Consider the following 15,124-nt stretch of genomic DNA (forward strand, 5'->3'; position numbering starts at 1 on the left):
ACATGAGATAACCTCTCAGAGAAAAAAGGAAACGCTAAGTAGTGCGAAGTAGTGCACAAAAATTTTAACCCCGTATTTATACCCTGCTAGCGAAGCAATCTATTTTCGCCATATTGCGTGACTGTGATCCAGATTACCCACAGTGCTGTTCGCGATGTTACCTTGAAGAAGGCTGGGCGCTAGGATGCTTTTAGTCTAGGTGTGTTTCTATTCTAAAAATGGCGGAGCATATCACAATACAATAACGAGATTTCCAAAGCCGTAAAGCCACCTTTTCTTCAATCACTGACCCTGATTTGTGGACTAAGCATCAAGGTAACGTATTCTTCTTCTCTTTTGTTCCTTTATTTTCATTTGAACTGCTTTCAACGAATTATTTGTAGGCTACATCGCTTGCAGTCGACTCCGATATGTCTTCGTGTAAAATCGTGAAACTTTCAATTATAACCGTGTTTATTTACGTATTCATGAACATTTTCAGCGTCCGGTTGTTCTACAACTCACTTAGTGATATGTTTTCTCGTATTCTATCGCATTCATGTGATAATTCAACTTCCATCTGTAGTTTTTCGAGGCTAATACGACTGCCTTACCGGGTAACTCTGTATTTCAAAACTTAAATTTATAAGTTGCTGTCTGTAGCCGCGTTTGACATTGTTTCAAGTTTATGTACATCGTTAATTATGCATTTTCCAACCGTGCTGAAGCATTTTCATGTCAGAATCAATTTTCAAAAGCGTCTGATTTAGTTTTTTAACGCCATCGATGATGTACTGCTAGCGCAGTTCCACTTTTCTACTGTTCTACAAATTACAAGTTAATACTCAGTGAATGAACTCCTCTTCTCGATCGATATTAGCTATTACGAAAGTGATGTTTTGTCATAGCTGTGCAATAACAAAAACTTTCGCTTCTTCATACAAAATAAATTTTTATCTTAAGAAAAATGTTCAGAAGTATCCCTTGTTTGTGACTTTTGTACCCCAGCTGAAGAATGGAATTAACACAATGCGTTGTGGACAAAAGAGGTTATCGCCAATATCGGATGTGGATTTGTAGTTTTTTAGCAGTCAGTAATTAAAATGCACATGTAGGACAAGGGTTTGTATGCTCTTTCCCTGGTTAGATTAAGGTTTTCACCCCTGGACTGGAATAATAAACTGCTGAGGAGAAAATCTAACAAATGTTTACTGAACTAAATCAAACTTAATTGAGCATTTAAATCCAATTTTGTTCAGACAATGAATGTATCCAAACACAAAACGTTCCTGAGGGTTCCTTATCAAACTAATTTTTATGTTTTTTAGTTTGTATGTATGATGCAAGCACAAGCATAATTAATCAGAAAAAAATTTATGTAAACTAGTGTGAAATAATCAATTATGATTATTATAATAGCAAGTATAAGTGAAAGAAAAGGAAGTATTTCCTTTTGTGTATGCTTGTGTTTGTGCTTGGATTGTTTCATCACCTGTGTAAAATGGGATAATACATGTTATATGCAAGCTCATGCAAGAATAGTAACTATCGTTTAGTTAAATATTAGACTTCATGCATGCCATACTGTTTTAGTTTAAAGGTACTGCATTTACATGTATGTATTTCATGGTTCTCATAAGTAGCTGGCAGCCAGCTATTAGAGACCTTTAGATTCCAGTACAAGTATGATATCAAGTTTTGCCAGACAATTATAGACAAAGATCATGCGCACATGAGCTAGTGCCATTTTGGCAGCAATAATTAGATAGCCATCTTCATTTTACTATGAGGTCTTGTGAGAATGGCGTAATGGCAAAAAGAGAAGTCCTCGAAATGAAGGTGAATTGTCGTTTTGGAATCACAAAAGGGCTTAGCTCAAAACAACTGCATCAAGTCCCTTGCTCACTATGAGGAAAATGAAGCTCCCTGCCCAGGATATATCTCTCCTTACTACTTTGCTAAGATTTGAAGTCACTTTTCATATTATAATTAGTTGTAGTTGTGTTAGAATCTAAAGGTCTCTATCGTGGTTAGCAAGTACGGGGAAAAACGGCCGGCTACTTAGAGCTTGATAGTGACTGAAAGGTTCAACAAGAAGGGAAAACTTTCTTTTGTTTATGACTGGTGATGGAGCCAGCCTCTCTGGGACATTATGACAGCCTTGTATTTTGCTTGTGTGCGAACCACCTTTAACAAACTTCTTGAATCTGATTGGTTGTTAGCAGCCTCAGTTTGAGCGAAATACGACAGCACTTGTGGCTGTCAAGCTTGAATAATAAATTGAACAGCATGTATCATTGCGCATGTTGTGTTTTCAAGACTAACAAGGTGCTGGACTGCCCATTTAATCACCAAAACAACTTGTTATTGCTGTTAGAAAGAAGGATATTATATTATGTAAAAATTCAATTTAAGGTACTACAGCAGTACATTTTTTGAGTAAATGTTGTATCATTTTGAAAACCAAGTGACCTACAATCAAGGACAGAAGGTTTGGGATGTTTATAGTATTTCCTTATAAATGAAACAAGGGTTGGGTTTATCCACAGAGTTGATAAGGTAATTTGGCCACAGTAAAGAGATTCCAGTGCTGACAGTTTGAGTGTTAGCTCTTGATCAGAACAAATCCATGATCGAAGAGCTAACACTCAAAACATCAGCACTGAAATTTCTAAATATGGCAACCAAATTACTTTATCAATACCTTTGAAAAAACCAAATGTTTATCTCCACTCCCCACTGTTGCAGTAGTAGTACTACTACCATAGTTTCTTCAGAAACTAACTCTCTTATTGACAGAGATAATGCCTTGTTGGTTTCAAGATTGTCTTGGGGGAAGGGGGAGGGGGAGGGAGTGGGTGGGGAGTAAAATGAGCAATTGTAAATGGATGCCTTGGCCATTGGTCAGGTTACTCTAAATTAGCAGTTAATACAATGTAGCATACTTTGTGACATTTTTCCAAGCCTTTTTGTCCAATGTTGTAGCATTTTTTCCACTAGTCCTTTACTATTCTCGGTTTTCACATGACGTCACCAAATTCTAAAATTCAAAACTGGGAGGCCTACAAAATTTTTTACCTTCATTCAAGGAAAGATTACCTAAAAATATGTCTGTTCACAATTTCTTAGCTCGATGTCATGCTTCTTTTTGAAAATAGAACGGTTTCAATTTCTGAGTTTCCATCGTGCGTGACATAAGGAGGGCAGCCGTGACAGAGCTTTTCCGTATCTTAAAAATGACTCTTCGGGTGATTTTCAGCATTCTAAACAATTTAAGTTTGAGGAGAAATATTAATCTAAACATTCGAAAATTCACAAGGGCAAACAAACCTCTTTTCTGGCAAAAGTGAACTCCAGATGTTTTTTCGCATTTCCGGCCGCCATGTTTGTGCCCCTCAGAGGGACACAAACATGGCGTCTCCATACTAAGCTCTATAAATTTAAGTGGAACATTTTGTCAAATAACTTGAGTACAGAATGCCGCACAGACCTGACACTTGGACAGATGCCTTATTTATATATCCTCTATACCATGTCAATTTCTTGACTTCATTCATGGAATGGTTTCGATTTTTTTTTTTTAATGGCGTGACAGTGAAAACCGAGAATAGACACTGTTAAATTAGAACTGTAATCAGTATGTCTAATATGTTTTCTTTCCCCGTGTATTATAGGCTTTGCCGAAGTTTCAACATGGGGAAGTTATTATCTAAAATCTTTGGCAATAAGGAAATGAGAATTTTGATGTTGGGTCTTGATGCTGCTGGAAAAACTAGTATCCTTTCTAAATAAACAAACTGTATATACCTTAATATTGACCTAGTCATTGGTGAGATACAACAGAAAGCCATGGCTGATTTCCTTTCTGTGATCTTGAAAACCACAAACAGTCATTATATATTTTCGGATTGGATTGATATAAAAATAATTATCAAAAAGTGTCAAAAATGGTGTTTCTTTCAAACCATTTTTGACACTTTTTGATAATTATTTTTATATCAATCCAATCCGAAAACATTTTCAAGTGTCACGCATCTCCAAGGAACTTTCCTTTCTCCAGTCATTATATATGTTGTGGTTCAATTTTATCCTTGGTTTAATTTTTATTTCCCATTGTTTTAATCTCATTATCAACATTACCATACCCCCAAAAAAAGGGAAATAAAATTTAAACCAAGGATAAAATTGAACCCCAACATATACACCCATCACATGGGAAAATTGTTTCAACCAACCAGAGCCAACTACCCACATATGGGTGGTGATTGCATCATCGGTACGGTATTTCTGCAGTCAGTCAGTCATGAGGAGACCCAGTGATGGCACCACGAAACAACATCTGGCTACATCATTGTTTTTTCATTTCACTTATTTTTTTAAATTCTGAAACACATTTCAGTCTTCTCTAACTTGCTTATAGAAAATCTTGTTAAATCTAACCTTATCTAGTACAATTATTTCTGAATACATGTATGATTTTGTCCTTAACCTAAGCTCAGCAATTTTATACAAACTTAAGCTGGGGCAATCAGTCACAACTATTCCAACTGTAGGTTTTAACGTGGAGACTGTTTCCTACAAGAATGTTAAATTCAATGTCTGGGTAAGTTACTTTGGTATGCCTGAAATAGTTTTATAAGCCTGTCTAGTTTATTTGATAGAAGGGCAGTCTGTGGGGATTTGTGAGTTCAAGTCCTGGCCAGACTAATGCGTAGAGTGTTAATTAATACAACTGAAACCCACTTACAATATGACTGTGAATCTGTAAACTCAAGTAATAAAGTTTTCTCGAAAGACATTGAGGAGCAGCCAGATGGGAAGATCCAACGACTTTAAAAATATTAAATATGCATTATGGGTCCAAGGGCCCATTTCTCAAAAGTCCCCGTAACTTACCGGCCCCAATTTATAAGTATATTTTTAAATGTTTTTTTGCCGATTACACAGTGATTAGACATGGTAGTTTGGCCAATGTTTTCAAAGAATTATAAGATTTTAAAATTTTATATAAAGCTGACAAAAATTGACTTCTAAGAAACATTTATCACCAAAGACACTTATCAGGCCTGGTAGACTTTTGAGAAATGGGCCCAGGCTGGAAAAAATACTTTCCGAGGCCTGGAAAAGTCCTGGAAGTTTGATTCTGAAAAAGGGTACAAACCCTGGTATTTAGAAACCAATCCCCTTTTAAATTAGAAAATGTATCATTTTGTCTATTCTTGCCAAATCAAAATGGCACGAGTTTTGACCACCAAACATGGTTCTGATTAAAAATAGCCCTTCAGAGTGGATAAATGACAAAAAACTGTCAGCCTGGTGTTTTGGTGTTGACATCCGGGGAAAATGAACCTTTTTGAAAACTTAGGCATCATAGTTGGTACATGTTCCACTGTCTACAAGCATTTTTGGGGTGAGGAACCTTTTTAGTGTGGATGGCAAAAACAATGCAAAACAATTTAATTGGATTAATTGGTGTAGATGGGGCCTGCAGGGAATAATGGTGCTGCATTTTCTATGACATCCAATTGTTTGTGAAGTGCTACAAGACATAATGTGAAATGTATGCTTTATGAGCAAGTTCATTCATTCATTCAGTCACTCATCCATCCATCAGTCATTGAGTTGGTCAGTGAGTGGATCAATCAGGGAGGCAATGAGTCATTCAGTCAGTCAGTCGTTAATTCAAAAATTCATGAATTTATTAACTCAATAATTCTCTGGTGCACTAAATGTTTCATCCTTCCATCCATTCACCCATCCATCATACCATTTGCCCATTCATCAAGGAACATCCATTCTGTAGTTCATTTGTTTCTTCCTTCATACATGCATGCATACATTCATTAGCCAGTAATTTAATTGGTCATTTGAATGTTTGTTGTAGGATGTTGGTGGCCAAGACAAGATTCGTCCATTATGGCGTCATTATTACAATGGAACACAGGGCCTGATATTTGTAGTGGATTGTGCTGATCTTGACCGTATTGATGAAGCGAGAACAGAACTTCACCGTATAGTAAATGACAGAGAGATGAAAGATGCCCTTATTTTGATATTTGCTAATAAACAGGATTTGCCTGATGGTGAGTAACTTTGGACCATTTCACAATAATTATTGTTAGTTGCAAATTTTATTCTGAAGTCAGCAACCCACTGGAGTTAATAACAATCCCCCTACTCAAAAGCAACACAGTACTTTTTGTGAAAAGCAAGAAAATGCATCCCTCAGGACTTCTCTTTGTAACTGAACCTGTTTTTTAGAGTGTGTTCACAGTGCCTGTATTGGAGGAGTGAAACAACGGAATGCTTTCCCTTTGGGAAATGAATTTTATTTTTATGCAAGTATCTTTTATTGTTTGGCTCCTCCAACATGGCCACCTTGAACACACTCTATTCCCTTATTTACATCTTCCCAAAACCACAAGTCTAATGTGAGTAGGCCAGTTTGTTCTCCAGTTTTACTTAACCCAAATCAACAGTTTTACTACTAGTCAGTTAATAACTTGTGGAATACCACTAAGTAAGGTAGTGACGACAGTGACAGAGGTGCCATGAAGAAGGAAAAGCTCAATAGTGTGTATAAAGGGTACAGGATTAAATGCACAGAAAGTGTTAGTGTAGTGGTCAGGCTTTTGACCAGACTTTCAGTAATTTTAAGGTGTATTGGTTGAAGTTGGTCACTGCATTGCCATGTTGTTCCATTTGACAATAAACTTTAATAATCAACATCTTTATTTAGCTCATTTTACAATCTTGAAATGGCACATAAAGTTAAATCTATCTGTAGTGAAAATAAAGTGTGAGCTGGGAAGCTAAGTTAACAGGTTGGTTTTCTTGTAGGATCCCCGCACAATTTAAGTTTCAACAGACAAATAGACTGCAAGCAGTCTCTCTTTTGTTCGAAAAGCTGCAGGGTAAAACAACCACGTTATTTGGTGAGGGGCGAGTTGTACACGCAAGTGGCGAGAGCATGGGCACCGAAAGGCGAGCGAAAAGAGATACTGCTCTGCTTTCATACAGCAATTGTGAAGCTCTTTGGCGGTTTGTGTCAATGACAACTCCGCCCATTTTTTAAATATGATATTCCGTTTCGATACTTCTCGGTAAAACAATATTTCATGATCTCTTGAGCTTCCTGCACTCATTGTTTCTGCCTTGTGCCTTGGCTATACTTTGAAGCGGATCGAGGACAATCTGAAGCAACAGAGTCAATCACACTTTTTGGCACAGAATAGCTTTGGTGGGCTTTTAGAATTTACCAAAACCTACGGCAAACACATCCTTCTTTTATTTCAAGAAGAACAATATGTCACTAGTAAAGGTTGCTGACAGCCATGCATCATCATCGGCCAATAGAATTACTCCATCACCAGAATGATGGGCTTCACAATCACTGTATGAAAGCAGAGCAGTCTCTTTTTTCGCTCGCCTTCCGGCACCTGCACTAGTCACAGCTTTGTCGTTCGCATGCGTGACTCACGCTTCGAATTTCACACTTGCTCAGTTGTTTGCGTTCTTCCCCCGAATTTTCAAGCAAAATAAAGAGAGGCTGCTTGCAGTCTAACAGACAAAAGGTGAATAATCAAAAAGAAAGCAGAGAAGGGAGAGTTTATATAGAACATGTAATATATAACCATGCTTAGTGTGCTTTACTCCTTGCTGCCCTTCTCTCTGTGACAAAATTCTGGGGTTAACCCAGTGGTGAAGTTTTGTCCCATCTACAGGGAGTAGAAATGCTCCTTAAGACATCATGCTACCAAGAATGGAGTAAAGCACCGACCATAGCATAGCCTTAATTGCCCATGTGTGGCTTTGCCTAGCCTGCGAGCAAGCTCTCTTGGGGGTGGGGAACGGGAGGGGGAAAGAGGAGAGAGCTTGCAACGATGTCTCAGGAATTTGAATGCCGCCCCCAATACTCCCCGCGGCTCCCTGCTGTCCTAGCTGTCAGAATTTGGCCAATCAGCGCAAACCGGAAACGATAGCAAACGTAAACAAACATTAACATGTGAAAAGTACAATGTTATCAGATACACTTCGAAAGACGAGAATCCTGGCTGACAAAAACTATAGTTTCTCTGATCCAGTATGCCTACCGAGTGCCACAAAACTCAGAAAATTTAGTGAAAGATTTTACTTACAGTGTAATTGTGAGCACACTAAAAGCCGATTGACCAAAAGGTCGAGGTTACAAATGTCGTCCCAAGGGTCAAGCGAATCTTGCCGACTGCAGTGTCAACGCCACAAAACTACTGGGCATAAAAAATGTCGAAAGCTGTACACGGTCTGGCCAGAGAAAAAAGAAGCAGTGCAAGGTAATCGGAAGGATCTCAATTTTGCAGCCGGGTCTCCGAGAACGAGAACGCAATTCTCAATATCGACAATGTGGTTTCATTGGAACACACTCGTGTGAAATTTGTGATGTTGTGAACGAGTAGCAAAGCAGACGTGAGAGTGCCAGATCAAAAGGAAATCATTGCGCTTCTAAAAAACGTTGCCCTAAAAAATTAGCAGTTCGCTGCTAACGCCGTACCGAAGCACTCGGAATTGAGTCAATATATTCAGAAAGCTTTAATTTGTGGCGTAAGCTGACAGATGTTTATATTTTTTTTCGGCTGAGCCAAACACCAAACAAAACCTAAATTTGGCCGACCTTGACCCCATCTGAAATATCGGCAAGCGAAGCGGCAGGCATCCCCATTCTTCTTGCTTCTGCCATCAAGTAATCGATAATGATACTTTTCAATGGGTAAACAACTAACATTGTTTGATGTTAGACTTTCAATTGCTGCAAAAGGTTGAAATATCAAACTTGTCCCAAATCTCGTAGGTAAAACTGCAAGAACATCGCTACTTCAACTTTGAAGTAAAGCATTGGCCGCTTGACTTTGCTAGGGTTTTAATTCCAGAGAAAACCTCAGTTATTTAGAGAAATTCTCGCAACCTTCACAACTAGAAACTCCGCCACCATGTTTGTGTTGTCAACATGACAGACGCGAAGAGCAATGACGTAAGCACCAAATTCAATATCCACCAATCAGCATTTTGCGTTGAAAAATTCAACGCAGAAATGAAAATTCCTGAGACATCGTTGCAAGCTCTCTCCTCTTTCCCTCTCCCGCCCCCCACCCCCAAGAGAGCTTGCTCGCAGGCTAGGCTTTGCCTTCTCCCAGACCGTAGCTCTGGCGAAGGGCTGCCACACAAATTGTCAACTTGTTAATCTATTATTTTATGGTGACCCATTTGCCTTATAAACTTAGCTGCTAGAACCAAACATTTACTTGCCCTCCTCTCTGTTATTTAATGAACAGAGTTTTATCCCCAGCCTACCCTCCCTCCGCTCGCAGCATAATGAAATGATTTACTTGATTTGAAAATAATTTATTTTTCAGCCATTAAGCCACATGAAATTCAAGAAAGATTACACCTCACAAAGCTCAGGGATAGAAATTGGTATGTGCAACCCTCATGTGCTACATCTGGTGATGGCTTATATGATGGATTAACCTGGCTGTGCTCTAATCACAAACACTAATCACAAAGAAGACAATGTGGCTTAAGTGCCATGTACTTATACTCCTATATTTCAATAGCCAACTTTAAAATGACTATAAGGTATTGAGAAGAAAAGAGCATAGGTATGGTAATATTCACATTTCGTTTGTCTCTCTGTGGTCATTAAATTAATGCATAACAATTTAATATTAGAACTCACAAAATGGAAACTGTGCAAAACACGGCAGTGTAGGTTATTTATATCAAGACTGATGATCATCATAGCAATTAACATGTATTGACTTGAAGGTCAAAATTTAAAGAGGTATTTCATCATATTTGCTCAGCCACTGAGTCGCAAGGTTAGTATTTATCCTTTAAACAGTCTACACAGATGGGATAATGTAGACAGCTAGGGCAAGAATTGTACAGCTAGGACTATGTTTTGACTGATACATGCAGACTGTAAATTTGACAGCTGTGACAGTCGTGTAAGCTACCTAAAAGTGTGTGGATTACATCTTGTGGCTTGTGTCCACCCTAGCAAAGGTAAACATTCCTGTACTCTGGACAGAAAATTACTGTTGAAAGGCCTTCACAGAAGTGCCAGGGTGACATGAAGCAAACTCATTTACAAAGTCATTTTCAACCTTTTAGATGTGTTATGGCACAAGATTAAATGTTTTTAATTGATTTGTTAAGTACTACACTTTGCAATTATTGTAATATTCAAAGACAACTGGTCAGGAGTGTAAACATGTTTGTTTACTTTTTGTGTTGTTTAATTGTGTAAGTCATGTGATCTTGCACATACACTTTTGGCACACCTAAACATGACTGTCACATGTCTTTGGCTCACAGTCTACCTGTGTTGGTAGTAATAAGGACATTTTAGGGACTACAAAAGTGTCTGTGTTCAGCAGGTTAATTTAACAAGAAAATGTAAGAGCACAGACAGGTCCTAGAGATCATAGTAACTGTCCTTATGATAATGAGATGTTGATAATAGTAGTCGGTTACAAGTCCATGTGAAGGGGATGTCTGTGGAGCCAGCTTTAAATCTACATGTAGATATGAGTGGCCATGCAGATACCATGTTTGAAGGCACAACGTTTTGTGGTAATTTGAAAACCAGAGGATAACTGGATTACATTCTTAGTTTGAGCTGCCAATTAATCATCCATAGCATACAGAAAAAGCCATTTACTGCGTGGGTATCAAGGTTCTCTATGGGTTTGTCCAGATTGTTCATTTGCATTAAAATTGTTTCTGTATCATTCAATATTGCAACAATATTGATCCGATGTGCTAAAGCGTGTGACATGAGTGGCCCTGAAAATGCTCACCTTAGGGGACTACAATTTAGCCTGCATCTTACCAAAGACTTTTAAGTTTTACTTTACATAATGGTGTATTAATTTAGCCTCATCAAAACAATCTCTGATGACATTTTTTGTAGTAGCTAAGTGTACTTAAACAATTCAACAATGTATCACTAATAACTGTCAGTAGCACTTGATACGTAGTTTTGTATTTTGTATTTTTTTTTTCTAGCCAAGCCTTAAGCAAGTTAAATCAGTTTTTATGAAAGTGTGTGAGTTCTAAGCAAACCCACCATTGTTTAGTTTTTTTTACAAAATAGCACTATGCCTGATCATAATTTGTCCTTGGGTTATTGTTTTGCAACTACCTGTAGCAGGTGTCAAGATCTTTGAAAAGCCTACAGAGAACCTTGTACCAACAGTAAATAATTCAACACAATAATTTATGATAATAAATTGTTGCTCACAAACGTAAACTACCGATAGGAAAAAAATGTTTAATATTCAGCTCCTTGGTGATGACAAGTGAGAGAAAATTTAAGGTTAACGGTTCAGTCAAAATATTTTTGATTTCATATAAAGCTGTTTTTTTGTACAGTGACCAGGACATAACTTTTGAATGTTGAAACATTACACAGTGTTGTTGTTTGAAGGTAACAGTGCAGTTTGTTTTGAACTGAATCAAGCACCAGATATATGCATTGGTCAAGGGTAGAATATTACAGTGCAGCACAGTATAATATCTTACAGCAGTGTTTATTTGAAGAGGCTATTTAGTGTTTCAAGGTAACTGGATTTAGATACCTGGCAAAATTCTATATATTTACAGTGAAGACTGGAAAACCATTTAACCAGATAGATTTGAAGAGACCATTTAGTGCTTCAAGGTAACTGGTTTTAGATACCTGGCAAAATTCTATATATTTGCAGTGAAGACTGGAAAACCATTTAAGCAGATAGGCTTGTATCTGGAATTTTTATTTTGTCATAACCAATCAAGTGTGCTCTCGATGAAACAATAAAACTAAAAGAGTAAAAGAACAGTAAAGTTGACCATTATTGTTTGACATTTTAGTACAAACATTCAAAGAAAGAGTGTTGTGTGATGGTCAATGTAAGGTTATTTTTTTGTAGGAACATTACAATAATTGTTGGTGTTGCGGTGTAAATAAGTTGTGATGAGTTTCAAAACTCTTGACAGGAGGTAAAATTTATTTTTACTGTTTTAATTTTATACTATTTATTCTGTCCTTACTAGCTGATCCTATTGAAAATTTTGCATGACAAATTTTGATGCTGTCATTCTTTTCATAGGTTTGATTTTTTCATAAGCCCTAAAAAAAATGCCCTAGAAAAATAATTCAGATGTACAAATCATTGTTTCACTTGGATTGCTGGACAATTTAGTGGCTATAACTGTGTAACATCTTCAAAATTTTTCTTTGTCAAGAAAACTGAGTGAGGATTAAGTCTTTAGGCCATGATGCCTTTATGGACAAAAGTCAAAAATAAAAAAAGTGAGTGCGCTATACCATCTACCACCAAGTCCTTCAATTATTATAGTGTTCCAGTGAAGCAACACTGTAAGACAGCACAAGATTTGTTTTTATAACTTAAAAAAAGTAACCAATAATTATTAACATTTGGTTTCATCTTGAAGTACAATGAGTATTCCAGAATTAATTCCATTTTTTTTTCTGTTTATGGTTTTCAAGTTTTCACTGTTAGTGTATTAACAATAGTAAGACTATTGATTTATTAACAAGTGTTTGTAAACTTATCTCGTGTGTTTCAACGTTTTTATTTTACACTTGACACTAAAATTGCTTTGTTAAGAGTAGTCAGAGCTTTGGCTACAAAAGTGATTTTCGCTTGCATCAATAAATAATTTGTCCAGCTTTCTAAAACATGTCCTTCACAAACAATAGCTAAAATACCATTTATCTTCCTTGCACCGTGGATACGAGTTTGCATGTAAAATCTCAGGCACCTTCAGTTTTTACTTCCTGGCTCTTAAAAGGGAGAAAATTGAAGAAAAGATCAGATTGACAGTGCATTGTCATTTCAGGTCAGCTTACGTCAGAAGTGTAGCCACCCCAACTCAGAAAAAGGGCCCGTCCTTTCTCACAACTTTTAGTAGCTTTTTACTTGTAGTGAAAAATTGTATCATCCCTCCAAGCGAAAATCATTTCTGTAGTCTTGGAATAACTTAACCACAGCATTAGTTAAATGAGGCCCTAATTAACTTGTTAATATATAAATTATAGCATACGATAGGGTATTAGTTGTATTAAACTTGGAATAGAATTAGGAAAGTCAAGTTAGAGAAGGGTTATTATTATTATTATAAAAAGTTAAAGTGACCTTTTTTACTTGGATGTCACTTTCAGAAAATTCTGCGAGCAAGCTATGACCAGAAATTTTCCAAGCCTAACTGAAATGTTAAAACTCCAGTAATTGGGTTCATCCGGCCTTAGATGTGGAGTGATTAAATAAGCATGGTCGGTTCTGTCTCTTGAGCCCTTTTATCTTGATAGGTTATATTAAGTACCAAAATTGTGCCTGCAATCTAACGCTGCTTTTGTCAAATATATGACCTGAACAAAAGTTATGTTATTAAAAGTTTTTATGGCAAAGTAAAGATGGCAGTCCATTTCACAAAAGGGTCGCTGGGTTTGCTAAGTGCATTCACCGCATAGGCTTAGATACAAATATTCGGATATTTTTTGAGATATCTCCTGGGATATTTAGGGAAAAAATAATTTTATGGAATGTTTAGGACTCTTATAGCCTCCAACGCAGATGTCCTTAGGGGTTCGTCACGCGTTTCCTCCATGGGGGAGGAAACGCGTAACGAACCCCTAAGGACATCTGCGTTGGAGGCTAGGACTCTTGGAGCACACTCGAGTTTTGGTTCGAGCCAGCAATAGTATTTATTCAGTGGTTTTACTCTCGGATAATTTATTCCACGATCCCACCCGGACAATGGCAATTCTGTCCAGTAATCCAATATGGCGGAGGCCAGTATTGGAAATATTATTGAACGCACTGCTACTATAAAGTACTCTCAATATTTGGCCACCAATACAAACGTAATAAAACCGGATCGCATTTTGATGGAATATACGTCATTGACACATTAAAAATTAATACATCTACAACGATATTTAGGGAATTTTATCAGATATTTAGGGAAAAAAAAGGGGATATTTAGAACTTTTGATGAGAATTTCCGGACACATATTTAGACTAGGGTTTGATATGTTTGTATCTAAGCCTTCGTGTTTATGACGAACATTTTTACGTCCACTGCAATCCGACCTTTCCACTTGTTCAATATTAAACCACAAGACGCAACTAAACGTCAGAGATGACCACGTGACCATGTTAATTCCTATATTTGGCTATTGCTGTTTATTTCAGTTTCTCAGTAAAATTGAGTAGTTTTATGTTAGTATCAAATGCCAGAATTATTTTGCTCTATTCTCATTTTTTTTTTAAGAAAACATATACTCGAATCTCACGTAGGTCATTTACCGTACACGTGATTCTATAAATCTCTATCATCTTTACAAGGTCTCATGCAATTTACAAATGCCGTCATAGTTTTGAGGTTCAAGGGCTCATTAATCTTTTACAGAATTTTTTTTTCCTTTGGTTTTTTGGAATGTTTATACGGAAGTAGAAAGGGGGATTAGTAAATTTTGCTGGTTGTCCGGTCCAGACCACAAAAACCTAACATTAACTTGTTTTGCAGAAATACCAACTGGTTGCCCTACGTTTCTGACGGTTTCCAGACATGCTTTTTATTATTAAGTTTGAAGCAGGCCAAAATGCGTAACCACCTACAGTCTTATTCGGAAAGAAAAGCTTTTGTCTTAAAGAAAAATAAACAAAATGTACCTGAGGTGAAGAACACGTAAGACATGCATGCGAATACCAGCTGATGTCGGTGGAAAATCCTAGTTAAGAAGTGTAAAATAGCTAAAAAAAATGCTAGGGCTTTGAACTTGTCCGTTTGTGGACAAACACTAGGCAATTTTTAATAAATTGTTTAGGAAAAGATCTTTCGAACTCGTCTATATATTTTCCTTGCAATCCGTTTTAATTATTCCAACCTTTTAACCTTGTCTATCAACAGGCTGACGTTCTGTAGCATTACTGAGGTTTACTGATATCGTCAACTGAACTCTGATCTTGACCACTGTAACGAGGAAGCCTAATTACATTTCTGGTTTAACTTCTTGCAGTGAATAAACTTTGACATCGGTCAGCTTCGCTTAGTTTTCAGTGGAGAAATAGAAAACGTATTTTGTGTTTCTATAGACCGA

At 37.1% G+C, this 15,124-nt stretch overlaps 1 protein-coding gene across 1 annotated transcript; it reads left to right on the forward strand.

Moving 5' to 3' along the window:
• The first annotated feature begins 174 nt into the window (after positions 1-174).
• LOC146484970 (ADP-ribosylation factor 6-like) lies at positions 175-13,434 on the forward strand. Its single transcript, XM_085103851.1, has 5 exons — positions 175-315; positions 3,654-3,754; positions 4,479-4,582; positions 5,864-6,062; positions 9,369-13,434. The coding sequence occupies exons 2-5, from the start codon at positions 3,673-3,675 to the stop codon at positions 9,509-9,511; spliced, it is 528 nt and encodes a 175-aa protein (XP_084959977.1). The 5' UTR covers positions 175-315; positions 3,654-3,672; the 3' UTR covers positions 9,512-13,434.
• Positions 13,435-15,124: the final 1,690 nt, after the last annotated feature.

This window comes from Pavona decussata, unplaced genomic scaffold (assembly GCF_977016875.1).
Source record: "Pavona decussata unplaced genomic scaffold, jaPavDecu1.1 SCAFFOLD_28, whole genome shotgun sequence".
Classification (NCBI taxonomy): domain Eukaryota; kingdom Metazoa; phylum Cnidaria; class Anthozoa; order Scleractinia; family Agariciidae; genus Pavona; species Pavona decussata.